This window comes from Tiliqua scincoides, chromosome 12 (genome assembly GCF_035046505.1).
Source record: "Tiliqua scincoides isolate rTilSci1 chromosome 12, rTilSci1.hap2, whole genome shotgun sequence".
Taxonomy (NCBI): Eukaryota; Metazoa; Chordata; class Lepidosauria; order Squamata; family Scincidae; genus Tiliqua; species Tiliqua scincoides.
Genome location: NC_089832.1, coordinates 12,846,643 through 12,860,701, shown reverse-complemented (window position 1 = coordinate 12,860,701; position 14,059 = coordinate 12,846,643). Strand labels below are relative to the sequence as shown.

General features: G+C 48.5%; 1 protein-coding gene and 1 pseudogene across 1 annotated transcript in view; both read left to right on the top strand.

Annotated features, from left to right (window-relative positions):
• Positions 1-5,985: 5,985 nt before the first annotated feature.
• Positions 5,986-14,059, top strand: part of ZNF185 (zinc finger protein 185 with LIM domain) — a 31,067-nt gene continuing 22,993 nt past the window's right edge. The window contains exons 1-4 of the mRNA XM_066640191.1: positions 5,986-6,010; positions 6,527-6,662; positions 11,414-11,482; positions 11,901-11,969. Of these exons, the coding sequence (XP_066496288.1) occupies positions 5,986-6,010; positions 6,527-6,662; positions 11,414-11,482; positions 11,901-11,969 (299 nt within the window). The remainder of the gene's footprint in view (positions 6,011-6,526; positions 6,663-11,413; positions 11,483-11,900; positions 11,970-14,059) is intronic.
• On the top strand, positions 10,750-10,866 carry LOC136663368 (5S ribosomal RNA; annotated as a pseudogene).

The window sequence follows — 14,059 nt, the reverse complement described above, 5'->3', positions numbered from 1 at the left end:
TTCACATCTATCTTCAACCTAGCAAACAAATAAGAAATGGACTATAGCTCAGTGGGTGGAGTAGCTGTTCTGCTGTTCCTGGAACTGAAAGTTCAAGGATCAATCTGGCAAGGTGAGCCCTCTGGGAGTGTCTGGCCTGGTTGACCCCCTGGCACCACCTCTGTAGACATACCACAAGAGAAAGAAGGGGTAGAGAAGATGGAAACAAGCCAGGTCAGGTGTCATTGTATTTGCAAAATAGACAAGACAGAGCAGTGCTCAAGGATAAAGACAGTTTGGGGTGGGGAAGGGAAGGAGCCACCCAAGCATGTCAGGTGCTATCAGATGACAACTGCATGAAGACTCTATTCCAGGTACCTCTGCCTTCAGAGGTTGAGTGGATGGCTCTGGAGTTGGCAACCTTCAGTCTCGAAAGACTCTGGTATCGCGCTCTGAATGGTGGCTCTGGAACAGCGTCTAGTGTGGCTGAAAAGGCCGATTCGGGGGTGACAATCCCTTCCACACTGGGAGCAAGTGCAGTCTGTCCCTGGTCTGTCTCCCTGGCTATGGGCCTTCCTTCTTTGCCTCTTTGCCTCAGTCTGTTGGCCAAGTGTCTCTTCAAACTGGAAGAGGCCATGCTGCACAGCCTGCCTCCAAGCGGGCCGCTCAGAGGCCAGGGTTTCCCATCTGTTGAGGTCCACTCCCAAGGCCTTCAGATCCCTCTTGCAGTTGTCCTTGTATCGCAGCTGTGGTCTACCTGTAGGGCGCTTTCCTTGCACGAGTTCTCCAGGGTTTGTTTGTTTCATGCTGCCCTTCTCGTAGACTCAAGGTGGTTGACGTAGGCAGGCTGATCATAAACCCCATTTTTTTTTCAAATGGGTTTTTTACAAGGTTTATTCTACCAAAGAAACTCTTAGAACCCTCCATTTCTCAGGATCTTTCCCTTCATGGCGTAACTGTCATCCTGACTGCACAGCTCTTGTGCTTTCCAAACTTCCACAGGCAGCCGCAAATCAAGCCTCAGACAGGTTCTCAAGATGTTCTCCATTTCTTGCCAGCTGACCTCTCCATAGTCTACCCTCCACCACCTTCTTTTGTGGACCTTCGTCAGTGTGATCAGAGGCATTCCAGTCACCCATCCAAAGTGAGACTTGAGGTTGACCCCACTTAGCTCCTTCAGGCAAGGTGGCAGCTCAGACCACATCTTCTGCTCTGTCAGGTGCATCCAAAAACCAAAGATGGAGGAGGAGGAGCTGGTGACACCACAAGGCTGGCTCTGCTGATGTCACCGGATTGCTGACCCTTTAACAGTAGGGTCAGGGGGCAAGGAAATCTATGCCGGGGGGGGGGGGTGAAACCCAGCAAGGAAGGCATGGTGCCCACAGGCAGCTCCCAAATAGTCTGAGATTAACCCTTTCCTGCCTGAGGAGAAAAAGCAAAATACTGGAGAAACGGTATCATTTTGGGGCAAACAGGCAACCCTACACTTATTGGGGAGAGAATCTGTGGTGACGTCCCCACTACTGAACTCATTCCCCAAATTCATTCACTGGCTACCATCATTATCGTTCAGATTCCATTCTGCTCATTTCAGCTTTTTGTGTCAATTCATGCTGATCCACTCTTGGCTTCTTCCCTCTTTAGCTACCTATTAATTAACCTGTTTTGTTTAACTCATTCATTGTTGACTCATTGTTGACTCATTCATTGTTAACTCATTCTTAATTTTTTTCAGGGTAGTTTTATATCTTTCTGCTGACCTTGCTTTTGCTGTTTGTCAATCTAGTTGTGCACAAAGTTTTTGTTTTGTTTTGTTTTAAAAGGGGCATGGAAATATATTTAGTTACCTGGCAACCTTTAGTCTCGAAAGACTCTGGTATCTTGCTCTGAATGGTGGTTCCAGAACAGCATCTAGTGTGGCTGAAAAGGCCGATTCGGGAGTGACAATCCCTTCCACACTGGGAGCAAGTGCAGTCTGTCCCTGGTCTGTCTCCCTGGCTATGGGCCTTCCTTCTTTGCCTCTTTGCCTCAGCCTGTTGGCCAAGTGTCTCTTCAAACTGGGAAAGGCCATGCTGCACAGCCTGCCTCCAAGCGGGCCGCTCAGAGGCCAGGGTTTCCCACCTGTTGAGGTCCACTCCTAAGGCCTTCAGATCCCTCTTGCAGATGTCCTTGTATCGCAGCTGTGGTCTACCTGTAGGGCGCTTTCCTTGCACGAGTTCTCCATAGAGGAGATCCTTTGGGATCCGGCCATCATCCTTTCTCACAACATGACCGAGCCAACGCAGGCATCTCTGTTTCAGCAGTGAATACATGCTAGGGATTCCAGCTCGTTCCAGGACTGTGTTGTTTGGAACTTTGTCCTGCCAGGTGATGCCGAGGATGCGCTGGAGGCAGCGCATGTGGAAAGCGTTCAGTTTCCTCTCCCGTTGTGAGCAGAGAGTCCATGACTCGCTGCAGTACAGAAGTGTACTCAGGACGCAAGCTCTGTAGACCTGGATCTTGGTATGTTCCATCAGCTTCTTGTTGGACCAGACTCTCTTTGTGAGTCTGGAAAACGTGGTAGCTGCTTTACCGATGTGCTTGTTTAGCTCGGTATCGAGAGAAAGAGTGTCGGAGATCTTGGCTTCTTCCCTCTTTAGCTACCTATTAATTAACCTGTTTTGTTTAACATGTTAGCATTAAATTAACATTGAATTTATTTCCCTATTGGCATTTTTGTATAACGTATTTAACGCATTCTGACAGCATATGGTGCAGTAAATATGCTGAAGTTAAGTAGGTTTGAAACTCGGGGCTAGCTCTGGGGCAAAAACTCCATGGCACCTCCTGCCAGGGCTGGCCCGTCCATGAGGTCAATTGAAACAGTTGCCTCAGGCAGCAGGTTGGCCCATCTCTTGTCTGCCAACTTGTGTCCATTGCTCTTCCTCCTCTTTCCACTCTCTGGATTGGAAAAGGAAGGGGGAGAAAGAGGAAGAGGAAATGTAGAGGGGAGGAGAGTGCTGAGCTAGAACACTGGAGAGTGGGGGGAGCAGAGGCTCGAACATCATTGGGTAAGGGGGCCCAGCTTTGGCATGCCAATTCAGGCATCAGATATGGGGCTGGTCCTACTTCCTGCCCACTCTATGTTGGTACACTGAGTGGCACCACCAACACTGCCTAAACATTCAAGAGTTGGCCCAGTCATATGGGTCCTCTGATGGACTTGGACTCTCAGTCAATGCTTAAGCTGGTTATCCCATAATGCTACCCTCTGTTGGGCCTGATCAGTGTGTCTAGATGGGAGGCTTTCAGGAACTCTGTCAAGTGCCTTGAGCTTCATTTAAAAAAAGCAGAGACAATGCTCCAAGTTTGTTTGCTTACCGTCTAGAGCAGGGGTGCCCAAACCCTGGCCCGGGGGCCACTTGCGGCCCTTGGAGGCTCCCAATCAGGACCGCAGGGAGCCCCCAGTCTCCAATGAGCCTCTGGCCCTCTGGAGACTTGCTGGAGCCCATGCTGGCTCAATGCAACTGCTTTCAGCATGAGGACGACTGTTCGACCTTTTGCCTGAGCTGTGGGATGAGGGCTCCCTCTGCTACTTGCTGTTTCACATCGTGATGCAGCAATGGCAGCAAAGGAAAGGCTGGTCTTGCTTTGTACAAGGCTTTTTATAGGCCTTGAGCTACTGCAAGACCTTCATTCATTCATATAACTTCCATCTCTAATAAATTCATTTATGTAAATTTATTCAAATTTTAAATGTAAATTAATTCTTTTTTTCCTCCGGCCCCCGACGCAGTGTCAGAGAGATGATGTGGTCCTCCTGCCAAAATGTTTGGACACCCCTGGTCTAGAGGACCTAAATGTTGGAAAGGCAGTATATCAATGAATACATGGTGATCGTCCCACTGGGATCCATTAAGAGGCATTCTGACTCACTTTACCTATGGGGGCTCACTTTACTTTTGGAGGTCCCCATTTAGCAATGGGGCAGACAGCTGTGCTGGAGCCCATGGTCTTTGTTTACTTCTGATACCAAGCCCCACATCTGTTGTACACCACTGGATGCAGTGACAAGGGCAGGGCATTGCATTAGTAGTAGTAGATGAGGACAGTGGATGCCAGCATGGCTGGATCCTCCAGGCCACTGTCTCTCGAAGCCTCCATCATGATTTGGAGGAAGCTTTCCTTGGCGCCGTAAGGGCAATGGCTTGCAGTTGTTCTTGGCAGCAGTCCTTGTTTTTCACCAGAGCCTCAGGGGTAATTCATTGGCCCTGATAGCCCAGTGCCCTCAGCCTGTTTCCCAGCTGGCCAAGCCTACACATCATCCCTGATTCCAACTGCCTCCACTGATCTGGCCAGCTGATTATTCTGCGAGGCGTCCTGCTTCTTAGATCATCCAGCTTCTAGCTGCCAACTTCCTGCCTGGTTCCGGTTCATGCGTCTTGAAGGGCCTCGCCTCCTTGTGATTTCTGAATTGGGGATTTGTACCTGTACCAAGAGACAAGTGTGAAGAGAGGGCAGCGATGGCATTAGCGCTTGCTGCATGACTCATGGCTGAAAAACACATGTGGTGGGAAGACTGCCTGTGGTTCCCCACAGCCATACCTGAAAAATGCCTCCAACATGCCCAGGTTTGCACAAGTTTGCAAAGCCAGTAATTCCAGTGTAGCCTGAGTGGCTGGGATGAGCTATTCCAAGTTCAGGTGAGAAAAGAGGATGACGGTGTTAGCTTTTATTGGGTGTCGGCGAACAGCGCCACACTGCAGGGCATGTACCATAATTCGGCTATTTATGGCAAACCATTTACCAGGAAAGCCCAGCGCATAAAGCTGGGAACGTGGTAGCACCAAAACAAGCAAGCAAAGCACAGCTAATCCAGCTGGATCAAGGGCTGCTCAGGCTTCTGTATGAAGAGAACAAACGGGTCCAATACTGGCTTCTGCTGTGAAACTGGAACTCAGATCCCTCACATGGCTTATCTCATCCTGAGGCCTTCTGAGCTTCTTAAAGTGGAAGTATGCGACACTCTTGACCTGCCAGTGAGGACCTAACCTGGCTAACACACACTTCCAAGCCTCAGAAACCGATAGCTGCATTGTTAACGGGTCTGTATGAGAAGCAGAAACAGAGGAAAGGGAGAAACCAGTTCTCCTCTTGTGGCTGGCTAAATGTCTCCAGAGAACTGGGTCATTTTGCTTGCTGATGGTAGCAGAGCTGAGAGAAACTGGGATGATATGATATTAATGTTGTATTATTATTAATTATTATTATTATTATAATATACAGTATTATTATTAACTTTATTTCTACCCCGCCTTTCTCCCCGGAGGGACTCAAGGCAGCTATGTTGTAATAACTATTTTGCCTTTCTAGACTGTTAGCCGCATTGGATTCCCTCGTGGAAGAAAAACAAAACAGGGTTTAAAAATGAGTAAGCAGTCTCCCTTTTGTAAAGGAGGTGGTGATGGCATCTGGCCTAGATGCCTTTAAAAGGGGACTGGACAAATTTCTGGAGGAAAAGTCCATCACGGGTCACAAGCCAGGATGTGTATGTACAACCTCCTGTTTTTCGAATTGGGTTATGTCAGAATGCCAGATGCAAGGGAGGGCACCAGGATGCAGTTCTCTTGTTGTCTTGTGCGCTCCCTGGGGCATTTGGTGGGCCGCTGTGAGATACAGGAAGCTGGACTAGATGGGCCTCTGGCCTGATCCAGTGGGGCTATTCTTATGTTCTTAACTACAATTCCCAGGAAGCCTTGCAGGTCCTCTTGTTACCTGGTGTGGTCCCTGGGGCATTTGGTGGGCCGCTGTGAGATACAGGAAGCTGGACTAGATGGGCCTATGGTTTGATCCTGCGGAGCTGCCCTTATGTTCTAAAAAGTTCAGAATTGCCTGTTTTGTGTCCCCCAGGAGTCATTCGTCACTGTATAGATAATCTGAATGTCATTCTCTCCTCCGCAGATCTATCTCCTGGTACTACACCTGGGTTCTGAGGAAGGGGCAAACCAGGTTCAAACCCATTGAACCATGCTGTCCCTTGGTGCAGTGAAAGGTAACGAATGTGAATAAGCAGATATCCTGCACACACCCTCAAGTGGAAAAGGGCTACAGCAGGGCTACCCAATGTAGTGCCCCTGTGTCCTTGTTCCCATGGAGGGGCCAGCTGGGGTCCACCCACCCGCCTGTTGCTGCCTCACCTTCTCTTTCTACATGTTGATCAGGGCTAAGAACGAGGGAGATTTGTTCAGGCCACACAGTGGGAACTATTACTTATTCCCCCCCCCCCCACACACATTTTTTAAACACCGACCTTCCTGGAAGGAGCTCAGGGCAGTGTGCATGGTTCCTTATGTCCTCGCAACAACCCTGTGAGGTAGGTGCGGCTGAGAGATAGTGGTTGGCCCAAGGTCACCCTGAAAGCTTCATGGCTGGTTGGCGATTTGAATCTGGTTCCTTCAGGTCTAAGTCCAGCTCCCAAATCACTACATCACCATGGCTCTCCAGGGTCTACCTCCTATCAATCTCCCCCTGCATGGCTCTCTCCAATATTTCATTCTTTGCTCCTTAGATGGTGTCATTCTCCCGAGTGAGGAAGACCGGAAGAGGATCATCACCCAGATGAAAGTGCGGACGACCCTGAAAGGAGACAATAGCTGGATCCAACAGCGATCAGGTGGCGAGGAGGAGCAGCAACGCAGCCCCTTGTGAGTCCAGGTGTCCACTGGCCCCTCTTCCTACTGGGCTTCACCTTCCTAGTTCTGGCTCCCAGCAGTGGCGTCAGGAGTGGGCCAGGTCTGGCAGCAGCTGAAGGCCCATGTTCGTCAAAACCCCCATTTGGCTAGAATGACCCCTGGATCTTGGGGCAGTGGTGCTGAGGTGTGCCTCAGCAGGCCACAGGAAAGCCATGGTGGAAGAGGGGGATGCCTTTCTCTCCTGCTTGTGGACTTCCCTGAGGTATCTGGTTGACCACTGTGGGAGACAGGATGTTGAGCTACCTGAGACTTGGATCTGTTCCAGCCAGGCCATTCCTGGCTATTTTTTTATTTTTTATTTTTCACATTTTCACATTTTTATACCGCCCTTCCTCCAAAGAGCTCAGGGCGGTTTACACAGCTGCTCCTCCCTTCTTTCTTGTCCTCACAACAACCCTGTGAGGTAGGTGAGGCTGAGAGAAAGTGACTGGCCCAAGGTCACCCAGGAAGCTTTGTGGCTGAGGGGGGGATTTGAACCTGGATCATCCAGGTCTAAGTCCACCTCCCAAACCACTACACCACCCTGGCTCTGTCAGGCTGGCTGTCACCCTGGCTATGCTAGTCAGGAATGGAACCTCCATAGCAAGAGACAGTCTACCTCTAAATTCTCAGTGCTAGGGGATAAGTGGTGTATAAGTGTTTTTATTTTCATCTCCCGCTTGTGGGCATCTCAGAGGTGTCTGGTGGACTGCGAGAAATGAAAGCTGGGCTTTGGGTTTAATCCAGTTGCACTATTTTAATGAGTAGTTAAGATCTTGTGGATAAGAACATAAGAGCAGCCCGCTGTATCAGACCATAGGCCCATCTAGTCCAGCTTCCTGTATCTCATAGCGGCCCACCAAATGCCCCAGGGAGTACACCAGATAACAAGAGATCTGCAAGGCCTCCTGGGAATTGTAGTTAAGAACATAAGAACAGCCCCGCTGGATCAGACCATAGGCCCATCTAGTCCAGCTTCCTGTATCTCACAGCGGCCCACCAAATGCCCCAGGGAGCACACCAGATAGCAAGAGACCTGCAAGGCCTCCTGGGAATTGTAGTTAAGAACATAAGAGCAGCCCCGCTGGATCAGACCATAGGCCCATCTAGTCCAGCTTCCTGTATCTCACAGCGGCCCACCAAAGATCTCAGAGGCATTTTGCATTCCCTTTTGCCCAAAAAGCATGATGCTGTTAACACAGTGATTTCTTTCTCTTCCCCCCCCCCCCCACTCACCTTCCTCATAGACGTTCACCGGTGAGAAGCAGAGGCACCAATGGGAGATCTCCAGTCTCACCGAGAAATTTGTCTCCAAACTGCAGGTACCTGTGGGAGGGGGGTCTCTTGCAAATCTCACCTTGGGGACTGGGTGAAATCTGTCCGTCAGCACTGCTGCAGATGCTACATATATTGATATAGTGTTTTTTTCCAAGTGGCATGGTATGAAATGGACCAGAGCTGGCCCAATCTGTGCAGCATTGTCTGGAAGCAAAGGCAGAATTTAGAGACCTTGACTTTCTGGGCCAGGTCGCTTCCAGTTTTCAGACTGCCTCAAAATCCTTCCAAGTCAGAACATTGCCTGTTTTAATGGGAATTTGCCTGCAATCTTAACCACACTTTCTTTAGAGTAAGTCCCATTGAACAAAATAGGACTTACTTCTGAGTAACCTGGTTAGGATCGTGCCCGATCTCTCTAACTTGTTGCATACTGTAGTTTGAAGGAAACTATATTTTCTGTTCTTATACCTTCCCATTCTTCAGCAAGCCTTCACCAACCCTCCCAGACACTGGCTGCCCATCCCTCGCTATTTAGTACTCACTCTCCCTTCAAGGTGCTCAGGGTGGGATCTATTATTCCCTCAGCTGCCACCCTGCTTTTATCCTCGCAACAGCCCTGCGAGGTAGGCTGGGCTATGACATAGTGACTGGCCCAGAGTCACCCAGGAAGCAAGGGTTCTCTCCCAAATCCTCCCTGGACACACTAACCACTACACCAAACTACCACTTTGAAGTACCTGCTTTGGCTATAGCTCCTGCTTATATACTTATATTCTCCCAGGTCGACATCAGTGGAGTCACCTTCCCAAGCTGAGTTGCAGTCTTCTTCGCCAAAAAGTCCTCCTGGGAAGTGAGTGGGCCTCTTTTACTTCCTGAATGGCAGCGTTGCTTGTTTTTGAAAGTTAAATATAAGTACCTGGAATTGTTTGACTTTGCGCAGCGTAGTTTGAGAATGCGCAGCGTAGTTGTTCAAATCTGTGCTTATGGTCCTTTTTTGTGACGTTCACTCATTTACTCTACGGTAGCAATTTTTAATGTTTTTCGTATGCTGATCTCTACGGTCGTCTCTGTGGTCACCACCTCTTGTGATGTCACTTCTGGGACACTCTCCTGGGATTTGTGGCACTGTTTCTAGTGCAGCTGTCTGTGGTAATGAATTGTCTGTCCCTCTTTTCCCACTGGCTTCTTAGAGTAGAGGCAAACAGAATGTGCCTTCTCACAAGGGAACAGATTCACTACCCTGCACCAGATCTGCAGAGAGTGTCTCTGTAACCCCCCAATGGCTTTTGGACAACTCAAGGCCCAATCCTATCCATTTTTCCAGTGTCGGTGCAGCTGTGCCAATGGGTCATGCACTGCATCTTGTGGTGGGGCAGCAGTCACAGAGATGCCCTTAAAGTAGGGGAACATTTGTTCCCTTACCTTGGGGCTGCATTGCAGCTACACCTGTGCTGGAAAATTGGATAGGATTGGGCCCTCAGTCTCTGCCTCACGTGTTTCTTAACTGCAAACCATACACAGACACATAGAAAGATATTTGCCTCCATCGCTTAGTTGGGAAGGACCACCTTCATTAAACACATCAAGAAACTGATTCCCTACTTGTCAAGCTACTATCTCCTTGAAATGAAATTGTCATTCATGTCCCACAGCCTTTTGAGACTAGATCGGTGGTGATGCAGGAGAGGGCCTTCCAGACCTGTGGAACTCCCTGCCACCGAATCCACATTAGTTTTTTTTGTGTCAAATAGGCTATTTGCTCCAGGAGGGAAGCCACCATTGCTGCCAGCCAGGGGCAACCTTCTGTCTTGATTTTCATGAGGAATTTGGTTGGGACTGGAGGACAGGGATAGCGGGTTAATTGCCTTCCCCCCCCCCCACTGTGTTCTGAGTGCTCTCCATGGTTGCTCTTAACAATGGGAACTATTTACTAGTGGGTGTGAGCACTTTCACTCTTTAGTGGGGAGAATTCGGTCTCAAAAAAAAAAAAAATGATTTGGCTTGTTAAACTGAGAATAAAGCCTAACCATTAAAATGTTTTTGGAATGGTGAAGATATTAGGGAGATAAGCAAAGAAGGGAGAATGTAGCTCCTTGTGGGAACGCATGTCTAAGTGCAGAAATCCCTGTGATCAGTCCTTGATATCTCCTGGTCTGGGTGCTAAACATGTATCTGAAACCCTTGTGAGCTGCTGTCAGTCTTTGTACTAACCTATGTGGACCAATGGTTGGACAAACTGTAAGGCAAAGTGTAAGGCAACTTCTGATGGAACATTTTGGGAGATGGCATAGACACTGTCCAATCGGTGTCTGCAACAGATGTGCAACCGCAGTTGACTCAACTTTCCTTTGCAATGGAAGGGTTCATTAGAGCATAAAGAAGTGCATTTTTCCTACTCCCTTTCATTCTTTGCGCTGGAGCTAAAGGGGTTCCCCACCACAACAGGGCTTTCTTGGGGGAGAATGTCTGGACTACCTCCAATGACGAAGAAACCAGTCTGTGTTCAATTTTCCAAACAGGTTCTTAGATAAGCCTGGGTAAGACTTATATTCCTGTTTATCTTTTCCTTTTGCAAACCATTTATTTTCTCCATATAGGTTCCCGAGTGCCACACAACCTGCTGGATATCTTATCAGGTTAGTATGCAGGGATTGGATGAGAAAGGAAAGGATACTATTTTACTCTCATGGCCGGCCTATTCAAGAGGCAGACTGAGGCCAGTTGCCTCAGGTAGCAGATTGACAGGAGGTGCTAAGCACCCATCTCCCACTTACCTGCCTCTGCCCACTTCCGTTACCCTGCACATACCCGATCTTGTCTGATCTTGGAAGCTAAGCAGGGTCAGGCCTGGTTAGTACTTGGATGGGAGACCGCCTGGGAATACCGGGTACTGTAGGCTTATACCATGATCTCGGAAGCTAAGCAGGGTCAGGCCTGGTTAGTACTTGGATGGGAGACTGCCTGGGAATACCGGGTACTGTAGGCTTATACCATGATCTCGGAAGCTAAGCAGGGTCAGGCCTGGTTAGTACTTGGATGGGAGACCGCCTGGGAATACCGGGTGCTATAGGCTTATACCATAGTCTTTCGAGACTGAAGGTTGCTGACCATTCTCCTCCCTGAATTTGAAAAGAAAATGGGAATGGAGCTGAAAAAGAAGTGTGGGAGAGAGGAGAGCGGTGGGCTAAAAAAATGAAAATGTATAAAAATGTGACAAATAAATAAATAAAGCTACTTTAGCCCATTTCTCTCATCTTCTCCACACTTTCTCTTCTGCTCCATTCCCATTTTCCTTTTTGAATTCAGGAATAGTAGCAAGGCGATAATTGACGTGACACCAGGTAAGGAGGGTGGCATTTGGCAAGTCACTTCAGGTACCTACAGATCTTAGGCCAACCCCTTTTCTTTTGAATGTGAATTGTGACCATACGTTTTTCCCCCTATAGGGGTGTTTTCACTAAGACCGTTGATAAGACTGGCCCTTCAACAACAGCCTCCAATGGCTCGCCCAAAAGGTTAGTCTCTCTCTCTCTCTCTCTCTCTCTCTCTCTGTGTGTGTGTGTGTGTGTGTACTAACTTTGTAAGTTGATTTGTATACTTATATATAACTGTGTAACTTTTTATATGTAAACATACCAATAAACAACTGAAAAATAAGTTTAAAAGACATAATTTTCTTCTTGAAAAATATATTTCGACATCTTGGGGCACACCCTCTTGCCACACCCCCCTGCAGCCTGGCACCCGGGGCTCCCGGGGACTCCCCGGCCACCCTCTTCGTACACCACTGCACGCAGCCACAGCCCCGGATTCAAAGTTCATTTCTTCAGGACTTAAGCTCTCCACATTTCCCGTTACATTATGAACAGATGTTACCCTGCAGAAATAGCTTGCCCAAACCTTTGATTATCTCTGGGTGTGTGTTGCTTTCAGTGCCAAGACTGCCAGCCTGACCCGCACCTCTCCGGGCTACAAGATGTCGACTGAGGAATATAAAAAACTGTGAGTATATCTGGAGCGCTTATGCTCTCCTTGTTGAAGAAGCCACAAACAGCTACCTTGGGGCCCTTCTGGTCATACTCTTTGTCACAGCAGCCTGCCATTGGTTTTTTTTGCTTGTAGTCCCATGCAGAATGTCAACATTCCTTCCACAACACAATAGATATTGCAGTGTTTGGGGGATACAGTAGACTGATCCTGCTCCTTTTACTCCTCTTGTTTCTGTTGAATCTGAGCATGTGCTTCTAAACAAAGACAAACAAATAAAAGATGGGGAATTATGGGAATGACAATCCCTTCTTTGCTCATTGAGCTGCTGCACCACTGTCCTTAAAAAAAGAAAAAGCCAGATTTTCACCAATAATGAACGTGATGATGATGATGATGTTGGCATCCTTCAGTATCGGAAGACTAAGGTATCACGCTCTGAATGGTGGTTCTGGAACAGAGTGTCCTCTCCAGTGCGCGAAGCCTGGGTAAAGTAGATATGGAGGATAGACTGTTACCAATGCAGCAAATCCCCCCTCTCCATGTTGCTGAAATGGTCCAATGGGAAGGCAGAAGCCAATACAGTTGGTTCCAGAGACATCGCAGGAGTTCCCAGAATGTGACTGTGTTCAGCCATGAACTGCCTCAGGGACTCCGGCTCCGGATTTAGCCTCGAGGTTGACTCCTGAAGCCTTTTCCATAACTGGATGTAGCCATGAGGCAGTGGAGGTTTGGGATCAGAGTTTTCCTTCTCTCACATGAGCTGCCTTCCCAGGCTAATGAGTCCCATCTACCCTACCCGGTGGCTGTTTAGTCGCCTCTTACGACAAGTACAGTCAAACTGAGGGCCTATTCTTATCCCCAGCCCCCAAGGGATTGATGATGATGATCGTACAGAGAAAATACAAGAAGCTAATGGGTGGGTGATGTGATGTGGAACACTATCCCCCTCCATAAAAAGTGAGTGGACAAAGGGTGCAATCCTAACCCACTTTTCAGCATTGACATAAGGGCAATGCAACTCTGAGGCAAGGGAACAAACATTGCCATACCTTGAGGAGGCCTCCGTGACTGCCCCCTCACCCAACTGTAGGATGCAGCACATGCCTCACTGGCACAGCTATGCCAGCACTGGAAAGTGGGTTAAGATAGCGCCCTAAGTGTGACAATCCTGGAGATAGCACTGCGTCTTTAGTCTGATGGGGGCTTGGACAATATTAGTGTCTGCTCTGGATGAAAACAGCACAAACAGTTACTAAGCAATGAGGAAACAGATTCGAATAAACTTCAGATCACTTTCGATTACCTGACAACAGCGTCAGCTATCCGTTGCTAGTTGAATTTACTAGTTAGTCCAGTATTTCTCAAACTGTGGGTCGGGACCCACGAGGTGGGTTGCAAAACAATTTCAGGTGGGTCCCCCTTCATTTCAATGTGCATTTTAGTTTTTAATATAGTAGACTTGATGCTACCGTGGTATGTGACGGCTTTTGGGGACATGTGACAGGTTTTTACTTTTAAGAGGCGACTATGTCTATGCTTTTAACAATGATAGTAAATGGGGCTTACCTTAAGCGTGGATAGGATTTACGACAAGTACGTAAGTCTTGTCGTAAGAGGCGACTAAACAGCCACCGGGTAGATGGGACTCGTCAGCCTGGGAAGGCAGCTCATCTGAGAGAAGGAAAACTCTGATCCCAAACCTCTGCTGCCTTGTGGCTACATCCAGTTATGGAAAAGGCTTCAGGAGTCAACCTCAAGGCTAAATCCGGAGCCGGAGTCCCTGAGGCAGTTCATGGCTGAACACAGTCACGTTCTGGCAACTCCTGCGACGCCGCTGGAACCAATCGTATTGGCCTCTGCCTTTCCATTGGACCATTTCAGCGACGTGGAGAGGGGGGATTTGCTGCATGGGTAACAGTCTATCCTCCATACCTACTTTACCCAGGCTTCGCGCACTGGAGAGGACACTGTGTTCCAGAACCACCATTCAGAGCGTGACACCATAGTCTTCCGAGACTGAAGGATGCCAACAAGAGGATAGGATTGCAGACTTTGGGATGTTTGGGGATTTTTTTTTAAACAGATCAGCAACTGCTTGAGAG